Source organism: Echinops telfairi, unplaced genomic scaffold (assembly GCF_000313985.2).
Source record: "Echinops telfairi isolate 266 unplaced genomic scaffold, ASM31398v2 ScPeMD7_19;HRSCAF=73, whole genome shotgun sequence".
NCBI classification, from domain to species: Eukaryota; Metazoa; Chordata; class Mammalia; order Afrosoricida; family Tenrecidae; genus Echinops; species Echinops telfairi.
This window is the reverse complement of record NW_022103916.1, coordinates 5022181-5032356: the sequence shown is the minus strand read 5'-3', so window position 1 is coordinate 5032356 and position 10176 is coordinate 5022181. Positions and strand designations below refer to the sequence as shown.

Here is a 10176-nt window from a genome sequence, read left to right as displayed (position 1 = left end):
TTTTTGTTCTGATGATGCCTTACACCTGATCCCTTCGACACCTCGTGGTTGCATAGCCATTGTCATTTTCTTGTTTCTTTAAGTTAAAGATAATTTTATTGGGGGCTCCTACAGCTTTTATAACAATCCATACATCAATTGTATCAAGCATATTTGTACATATGTTGCCCTCATTACTTTCTTTTTTTTCAGCATTTTAAAGAGGTCTTCGTAGCAGCTTTGCCTGATGCAATGTGTCCTTTGATCACTTGACTGCTTGCTTTCATGGGACCTGATTGTGGATACAAGAAAAATGAAATCCTTGGCAACTTCTATCTTTTCTCAATTTATCATATTACCTATTGTCCAGTTGGGAGGATTTTGGTTTTCTGTACATACTGAAGGCTTCAGTCTGTATTGTTCATCAGCAAGTGCTTCAAGTCCTCACTTTCAGCAAGCAGGGTTGTGTTGCCTGCGTATCTCAGGTTGTTAATAAGCCTTCCTCTATTCCTGATGCCATGTGCTTCTTCGTGTAAACTAGCTTCACTGATGATCTGCTTAGCATACAGATTGCATAATTCTGGTGAGAAAACACAACCCTGACGCACACCTTTCCTTATTTTAAACCACGCAGTATTCCCTTGTTCTCCTCGCACAACTGCCTCTTGATCCATGTGTAGGTTCTGCATGAGCACAGTGAGGTACTCCAGAATTCCCAGTCTTCTCCAGGCTAGATTCATGTAGTCAAATACCTTTGCATAGTCAATAAAACATAAGTAAACAGTATATGTAGTTTATTAAGTGTGCTTCTGAAAAGTTAGCATTGTGAAAAACGTTTAAAATACTGTGAGAATTACCAAAAGGTGATACAAGGACACACGGTGAGCACATGCTGTTGGGAAAAGAGCACCAATAGACTCTTTTTTCCCCCTGCTAAATGCCTCTGGTCTTGTGGGATGCTTTTTCTGATCGTCACAAATGCTCTTGGTGTGTGTGTGTGTGTGTGTGTGTGGCACGCCATTACTTTAGTCTTCAACCTTTCCTGGTCACCTCATGTTAGGTGTGCATCTCAAAAACCTTACCGCCAGATTGATAGTTGTTTGCATAATCGACAATGAAACCTTTACACTCCTTTTTTTTTTCTTTTTTCTTTCCTGTCTCCCTCACCCTCTCCCGGCCACTGTGCTCCATAGGTGCTGTGAGCTCCTTCTTGCTTCCAGCGTTGGGGGGCGGGGGGGGCATCATCATCCGGATCTCCTTTCCATGCGAACAGCCTATTCTGTATCTCTGGAAGCAAAGTTTTTCTTCCTTCTCAGAATCGTAGCATTTCACCAGCATATGAATGGGTTGGGGGACGTTGTCATATGCATTTAAAAAAACCAATCCTATCTAAAGACTTGCAGGTGGTTAACTCAGCTGCAAACCTAAAGGTTGGAAGTTCAAGTCCACCCAGAGGCTCCTTGGAAGAAAGCCCTGGAAATGTCATGGAGCATTGTGGAACTGGTGGAGGAAGACTTGGCCAACCATTTCTTCATTGCAGGGACATTTCCCACGATCACTTATTTAATTATAACACCGTTCACGCCAAGTGGGTGATCCGGGCAGCCGGTCACGAGCAAGCCAATCCACGGGACGGACAGAAGGGAAAGCGAGAGTTTATTGAGTACCAGGCCGAGATGCGAGCCTCGGTGGTGTCGTGGTTACACAGTGGGCTGTGATCCGCCTGGTCGGCACTTGAAACCACCAGGGGCCGCTGTGACTCAGGATTGACTCGATGGCAGGGAATGTCTCTGAGCGCTGTGGTGGGGGTGTGGTTACGACTTGGGCTGCAAGTTCAGCAGTTTGAAAGCAATAGCTATTCTAGGGGAGAAAGGAGGGCTTTCTAGCTACTTCAGTAAAGAATTTAAAAGCGAAAGGGTCACAGCCTCAAGTCTCACAGGACAGGTTCTACTCTGTCCTAAAGACCTCAAGGGTTGCTGTGTGTCCCCTGGGGGTGTGAGTTTTGTTTGTTGCCCTGGAGCAGCACAGGAGGAGGTGTTTTACAGGCAGGGATCTGGGGAGGGCAATTTTGGAGCACACTGGCTGGGGAGGTGAGCCTTCTGGTTCTTAAATTGTTGTTTTTGCTTGGAGGTGTGATTTTCCCCCAGGCTACAGGTTATTGTCAGCTGAGTCCTGTCCTGCAGATGGAGATAGGTTAATCTAGGATCTTAAGGAAATAGCAACAATATGTTAGTTCAGGATTCGCAGCAAGATTAGAACAAATCGGAAGCCAAGTGCAGGAATGTCTCAGCTAAATGCCAAAGGACTATTGCAGGTCACAGGTATTGTTAGTGGAGTCCTGCCTTTCAGGTGGACATAGGTTAATCTAGTAATTTTTCTAACAGCAATGATTTGTTAGCTCATCAAAAATTCTGACAGGATCGAATAATTGAATTGTATGATATGTGAATTATATGCCAGTCAAACTATTTTTAAAAATTCTGACAGGATTGCAAGATTGAAATGGGAGAGCCAAGTACAGGAAGTCTTCGCAAAAAGCCAAGGCACTGGGCAGCCTCAGCCTTTCCATCTTATTCTCTTTTTCCCATTGCAATTGCTAGTATTTTCAAATTGGGTCACCTGGATTTATCCTCTAGCACCCTCTCCTCCTCCCCTGAAATGGTTGAGGGTTAGCCCTGTACCTTGACATTGCTCTTTGATTGGGTCTTGTAGATCATCAGTTTGATTTTCAGTAGCATGGCCTTCCTCATCTTGCGTGTCAACTATTTTGATGATCTGATGAATGTCTTGGAACAGCTGGCCTGGAGCTAAACAGAGAAAAGCAGGGACTGGTTAGGAGGCAGTGTTTCAGGTGAGAGATGGTGGATTCACACAGGGTGACAAGGTAGAGAGAAGAGAAAGGATGGAATTGGGTTTGTTAGGTGTTTTTGTTATTTCGGGTTTTTGGCATGCAGAAGCCACAAGCTCCAATGATAGTTTGGACCTGGGGATTGAGCGGGGAGAGGCATCAAGGATCTCTCTCGGGTTTCTGACTTCAGCACCGGAACAGAGAGAGCTGCTGTGGCCTCTGGCAGCTTGCAGAGGAAGAGGTCACGTCTGAGAGTGGGTCTTAGGCTTCTCTTTTGGACACGCTAGACTTGTGGTATCCTGTGAGACATCCCGTGACACCCACATGTGGCCTTGGGTGGCTCCCCTCGGTTCCATGAGAGAGTGCAGTGCATTCCATGGAAGTGCTAGTTGGTAGTTACCAGTAAATGACAGTGGAATAAACCAAGGGGGCGAGGAAACTCTCCAGGAGGGCTGCAGAAGTAGATACCTACACTTGATCAAGCCCCAAGGTTTTTTATTGCTAGGGGGACGCTGATTTTGGGTTTGTTTTCTAAAATGGGAGCAGTAGGCGCAATATGTTTGGGAACTTAGGGACTTTAAACAAATAGATGGGATTTGGGGTTCTGTTTTGTTGTTGTTTTTCATATAATGCTGGTTGAAAGCTGGCCCCTGGTTGTGCTAGTGTTGACTTAGTGGTGTTGACTCAGTTCAGTGGTATCTGGGCTGACATTTCGTAAGCTTTTTTTCTTTTCTTTCACATCTCTTAAGCTTTCTTCCAGGGTCCCTGCTGCTTCAGCCGCCTCATTGCATTTGAGACAGGAAGACAGGATGTGAGAGGGCATAAGGAGGGCGAAGGAATAGACTTACATTGATGTTTCAAGGGCCTGACTGGAGAGAGAGGCGAGAATAGTATCCTCGGTATTTTGGTGGGTTTTTTTGGGGGGGCGGGGGCGGGTTGCATAATGTATATGTCATACTTGCCCCACAAGTAGGTTTTTTAGAGAGTTAAGGAGGCTCAGATCCCTGAATTTCCTTGCTATAGAGCCTTGGGCAACTTACTAATTATTGAAAACCTTTGGGGCATCATCTGTAACTGTAAGGATATTGTCTCCCCTTTGTAGCGGAGGGGCCATCATGAATATAAGATTAAGAATTCAGACTTTCAAGCCAAATAGCCTGGAATTCAAATTGAATTTTTTTCACTCATAATTTGTGAGACTTTGGACAAGTATCTTTTTTTAAAAATCATTTTATTGCGGGCTCATACAATTCTTTTGTTCTTAATTGGGGAGTGTTTTATTTTTGATTTTTGATCATTTTATTAGGGGCTCATATAACTCTTATCACAATCCATACATACATCAATTGTGTCAAGCACACTTGTACATTCATTGCCCTCGTCATTCTCAAAACATCGGCTCTCCACCGAAGCCCCCGGCATCAGCTCCTCATTTTCCCCTCCCTCCCATTCCCCCCTCCCGCATGAACCCTAGATAATTTATAAATCATTATTTTGCCACATCTTGAACTGTCCGACGTCTCCCCTCACCCTCTCCTCTGCTGTCCGTCCCCCAGGGAGGAGGTTATATGTAGATCCTTGTAATTGGTTCCCCCTTTCCAACCCACCCTCCCTCCACCCTCCTGGTATCGCCACTCTCACCACTGGTCATGAAGGGCTCATCCGCCCTGGAGTCCCTGTGTTTCCAGTTCCTATCTGGGGCTTGTACAATTCTTATCACAATCCATACATACATCCATTGTGTCAAGCACATTTGTACATGTGTTGCCATCATCGTTCTCAAAACATTTGCTTTCTACTTGAGCCCTTGATATCAGCTCCTCATTTTCCCCTTCCCTCCCCCTCCCCCCTCTCTCATGAACCCTTGATAATTTATAAATTCTTATTATTTTGTCATATCTTACACTGTCCAACGTCTCCCTTCACCCACTTTTCTGTTGTCCGTCCCCCAGGGAGGAGGTTATATGTAGATCCCTGTAATCAGTTCCCTGGACAAGTATCTTAGATGAGTCCTGCCTACTTCCTCATCTGAAAGGTGGCAATAGTAATAGTGACTACCTCATAAGCTTGATGTGCATATTAAATGAGTTAATGCTTGTAAAGCGCTGAGAACAGTTCCTGTCACTTAGTGCTATGCAAGTGTTAGCTCTTATTATTTCCTGTATTACAGTTCAGTGCTTAGCACAGTGCCTGACACATAGTAAATAGTCAATAAATAGTACTTATTACTGTACCTAAAGATAGGATTACATTTCCAAGGCTTTCCAGCATTTTTGTGAAATGGTTGTCCCAGCAGAATTGCTAATGATTGTACTTTCTTTGTGCTTGGGGTGACTTGGGAAGAGGGTGTGGACGTTAGGCATTGTCCTGTGGGTGGCCTGGTTGCAGTAGATGGAGAGGAACCCGGGGCTTGAGGTCTGTGTTTCTCATTTCTCATATCACTTTGCTTTGTATGCCCAGGTCCACTACTGGAAGACTGGGACATAATCAGTCCCAAGGATGTCATTGGCTCCGACGTGCTGTTAGCTGAGAAACGGTCATCGCTGACGACAGCTGCCCTACCCTTCACACAGTCCATCCTCTCTCAGGTGGCTTCAGGGACCTATGGGGCCCATCTGTGGTTGGAGGGCAGGGCCTACATGGTAGACCTCAGAACCCCCAGTGTCCTTTATTCTAGCATTCTGGTGGCCATTTGCTCTAGCCTGCCCAGTGTACCAGTAGCCTTTTGCTCTCTTTCCTCACAGGTGGGTCGCACCTTATCTAAGGTCCAGCAGGTGCTAAGCTGGTCATATGGAGAAGATGTCAAGCCTTTCAAGCCACCCTTGAGTGATGCTGAGTTTCACATGTACCTGAACCATGAGGGTCAGCTCTCCCGCCCTGAGGAATTGCGCCTGAGGATCTATCATGGTGGGGTTGAGCCCTCCCTGCGAAAGGTGAGCCTTCTCGGCTGCTCATTGGCTCCACTGTCCCCCCTCATTCACTCTCTCAGCCATCAAAAGCTCATCTCACACACACACACACACACACACACACACACACACAGAGTTTATCATATGGTTGGAGGGGAGGGTTACTCCAGGGTGGGAAGCTCTCCTCCAGGAAGGGCTAGGAGGCAGAGGTGGGCAGGTAGCCTTTTCAGGAGGACAAAGGCCCATAGTGGGTGCGTAGGTGATGGTGACTACCCCGTTGGGGTGTGGCAGCTCCTCTGATGAACCTCAGCCTCATTCCTCCCTTCTGTCTGGGGCCAGGTGGTGTGGAGGTACCTGCTGAACGTTTACCCAGATGGGCTGACAGGCCGAGAGCGGATGGACTACATGAAATGCAAGAGCCGCGAGTATGAGCAGCTGAAAAGTGAATGGGCCCAGCGGGCAAGCCCCGAGGATCTGGAGTTTATCCGCAGCACAGTCCTCAAGGATGTGCTGCGAACCGACCGGGCTCACCCCTACTATGCCGGGCCTGAGGACGGCCCCCACCTGCGGGCACTACATGACCTGCTTACCACCTACGCTGTCACCCATCCACAGGTGTCCTACTGCCAGGGTATGAGCGACCTGGCCTCACCCATTCTCGCCGTCATGGACCACGAGGGCCATGCCTTTGTCTGCTTCTGTGGCATTATGAAGCGCCTGGCTGCAAACTTTCACCCGGATGGCCGTGCCATGGCCACCAAATTTGCTCACCTCAAGCTGCTGCTGCGGCACGCCGACCCTGAATTCTACCAGTACCTGCAAGAGGCGGGCGCAGATGACCTCTTCTTCTGTTACCGGTGGCTGCTGCTCGAGCTGAAGCGTGAGTTCGCCTTCGACGACGCCCTCCGCATGCTCGAGGTCACCTGGAGTTCCCTGCCCCCGGATCCTCCGGAACAGGAAGTTGAGCTCGTTGGACCCCCCAACCAGATAGCCGACTCTGGCTTCAGTAGCCACAGAGGGCGACCTATGCGACAGAGGCACATGCTAAGGCCTGCTGGTGGAGAGGGTGGTGCCTTTGAGGATGCTGTTAATCACTTGGGCACAGCCAGCCAGGGGCCTGGAACCGGGGGGCGTCTACTGAGACAAGCCAGCCTCAATGACCTCCAGCAATTCAGGGATAACACAGGCACAAGGAGGGACCCCCTGGTCCAGTTGCCATGCTCAACAGCCCTCATCAGCTCTAAGTCCCTCTCCGAGCCCTTGCTGAACTCCCCAGACCCCCTGCTCTCCTCCTCTTCCCGACCTGACTCCCCATCCTCCTCGTCACCACCATCTACCCAGGAGGCCTCTCCCGCTGGTGATGTGGCTGCCGGATCCCCCTTGATGCAAGAGGAGGCCTCTCCTCAGGACCCTGGGAAGTCCCTGCCACCCCCGCCACCATTAGGCCTGCCCCCACCCCAGGAGTTTGGCCGGGGGAACCCATTCATGCTCTTCCTCTGCCTCGCCATCCTGTTGGAGCATCGGGACCACATCATGCGCAATGGGCTGGATTACAATGAGCTGGCCATGCACTTCGACCGCCTTGTGCGAAAGCACCACTTGGGCCGCGTCCTCCGCCGGGCCAAGGCTCTCTTCGCTGATTACCTGCAGTCGGAAGTGTGGGACTCTGAGGAGGGGGCTGAGGCCACCGCCCCATCTTGATCAGGCTCTCTCCAGCTAACACTTCAGCCCCACCAGGTCTCCGTTCTCAACCATCAGGGCCTACACGTGAGATTCCACCTCCTTGCCTGCCAACCCTACTAGACCTGTTGGGAGTGTGGGGCCCGCTCCCCAGGCCTGAGTGTGTGGGACACTACTTAGGCACTGCCCCAGGGAGGCCACAGCCTCTATCTCTGGTTTTGTTTTGTCTTGTTTTTAACAACTGTACTTTGCACACATGAAAGTCACCGTGGTCTGTGTATTTCTCCCTGGTTTGTGCTGTAGTTGGAGTGCCCATGGGGTACTGACTGGAGGGAGTGGAAATGCTTCTACATGGTGGGGGGGGGGGCTGCCTGCTCCCCCAATGGTAGGAGAAGGGTTCCAGAAGGTGAGTTCAGGTTGAGGACTACTTAAGGGAGTCATACTTGAGTATGATTTTGGTAGGTCCGCCTGCCTGTGAGGGTCTGTATAATGGACACAAATGTAAGTTTTCAGAATGGGCCCCTTCACTTAAATATTCTGAATAGAGAGGGGAGCACGAAAGTTCCTGGTTCATAAAAGGGCAGGATTCATTGCAAAGCAGGAGAAGCATGAATTCTACTTAGAAATGGTATATCAGCTCCCCTGGCATTCGGTTTGTCACCATTTCTAGAATCTAGACCATAGGTTTCCAAGCGTATTTGGCCTACCATTCCTTTTCAGGGGAGAAAAAACATTCTGTGCCTCCCTCAACCCAGGAATTTCAAACTTTGTGTATTATAGCCCATAATCCAAGATAAAGTGTAAGTATCTTTTTTGCAGCCCCCCCACCCCCTTGGACTATTCCAAAAGGAGCCCAGGTCACGTAATGGGTTATGCATAGGGCAGCTCACCTCAAAGCCAGCAGTTCTAAACCACCAGCTACTCTGCACAGGAGGAAGATTTAAAGATTTCCAGTCTCAGAAACCCACAGGGGCCTGTCCTGTAGGGTCACTGTGGATTGTTCCAGCAGCCTCAAGGGAAGCAGCATTGCCCGCTTTGGGAAACACTGGTCTAGACCTCTCCCTTTGAGTCTTATACACTAATGCTGGCAGCTCTGGGCAGGAGAATAAGGCTTCTATTTTGGGCCAATTTAAGGGACTATGGCCTTGCCATTCTTAGGGGTTTGACCTTATTCTAAGCTCTAAACTGAGTTTCCAGGTCATAGCTACCTGTCTTAACCATCTCAGCAATAAAAACCCTCAAAACTCACTACCATCAACTTGATGCTGACTCATAGCCACCCTATATTTTGTCAACAGAACCCATCTACTTACCTTTTCCATCCCATTGATACAACGATGAGAAGAGGTTTCCCCACCCCACCACCACCACCAGCCCGCTTACTTAGGAAGCAGGATTCTCCTTCAGGCCAGGTGGTATCCTCCAGAAAGGATGTGTGAGGTCATCACCTCCCGATGCCAGGCGCTGGGCCATGCTGACAAGAGAGAAAGGCTCATCAAAGGCAGCCATCTTCTGCCCTGCCTTCCCCCAAGAATGTCATTATAAAGCTGTGCTAACCCATCACAGGCTCACATGATGCCTCAGTATTAGACGAGAAGCCTACTGAGGACAATCAGATGAAGAACAGAGCAAGAACATTCTGTTTACGGTGCTCAGAGGGGCCTTTGGAGGCCTAAAATGGAAACCTTTTGCCGGTAACTGGCCGACGTGTTCTAGAGTTAAAGAAGTGCATTCTCTAATTAATGAACCTCAGATACTAGCGGAAGGACGAGGCAAATCAATTCTGTGTATGGGAGCCTGCAACCTCTGAGGGCCAGAGGAGTCCTTTCTGTGAATGGCAGGCGCAATACTCCAAAGGCCAGAAACCTTTGTCTTGCTCCTCGAGGCTCCTTGAGGATTCTGCTTCCTGCAAGTTAGCACGAGCTGCTGTCTCCCTGGCTGAAAACCAATCCTGGAGAAACTACCGAGGGGACCTGTGACTTCCGAAACGGAAGCCCAACTACGAGAGACCTGTGGGAAAATAGAAGGCTGTCTTTCACTGGTGTGTTTTGAGGGGCTGGGTGCTAGAGGCGGTGAACAGAAGATAGGGGAAAGGTCATTTAAGCTCTGGCTCCAACGTCTCTCCTGGTCCGCCTCCCTCTCAGCTCTCCGGACAGGTGTCTATGGGGCAAGTATCCGGGCAGCCTGAGAGGAAGAAATGACCAGTCGGAGGGAGACAGGCCTTTCCCATCTCTCTCCGTCCTGACCCCAGGGCTTCTAGGCTGTAAACTTCAGGAGGCTTCCTCCTCCTAAAGTGCTTCCATACTTAGAGCCCCTCCCAGACAAATTGTTAGGTGCTGTGATAGCAGATGGGGGCAATCACTCTGCTTTTGTTGTGCCTGGGGCGGTTCACCCTCTGGCTTAGCTGCCTGCACACCCTTTCACCTCTGTCCTCCCTGAGCTCCATGCCATCAACCTGATCGCTTTCCCAATACATTTTACCAGCCAGAATGAACTGGTGACTCAGGAAGATACAAGCTCACAGCCTGAACAATAGACACCTGCTAGTACAACGGCAGGGGGAAAAACCAGAAATTGGATGTACTAGTTACTACTGCCTAACAAATGACTCCAAAGCATAGCCACTAAAAACAGCAAGTGTTTATCACCTCATGGTGTCTCAAGGTCAGAAACCCAGGACTGGCTTCACTGGGTGGTTTGGCCTCATGGGCTCTCCTGAACTTGCAATCAAATTGCTGGCCAGGACTGCAGTCAGCTGAA

The 10176-nt window shown here is 49.2% G+C and overlaps 1 protein-coding gene across 1 annotated transcript in view; it reads left to right on the top strand.

Moving 5' to 3' along the window:
* Window positions 1–7682, top strand: part of TBC1D25 (TBC1 domain family member 25) — a 25945-nt gene extending 18263 nt beyond the window's left edge. The window contains exons 4-6 of the mRNA XM_004713174.3: window positions 5288–5415; window positions 5572–5760; window positions 6076–7682. Of these exons, the coding sequence (XP_004713231.1) occupies window positions 5288–5415; window positions 5572–5760; window positions 6076–7437 (1679 nt within the window). The 3' untranslated portion in view covers window positions 7438–7682. The remainder of the gene's footprint in view (window positions 1–5287; window positions 5416–5571; window positions 5761–6075) is intronic.
* Window positions 7683–10176: the final 2494 nt, after the last annotated feature.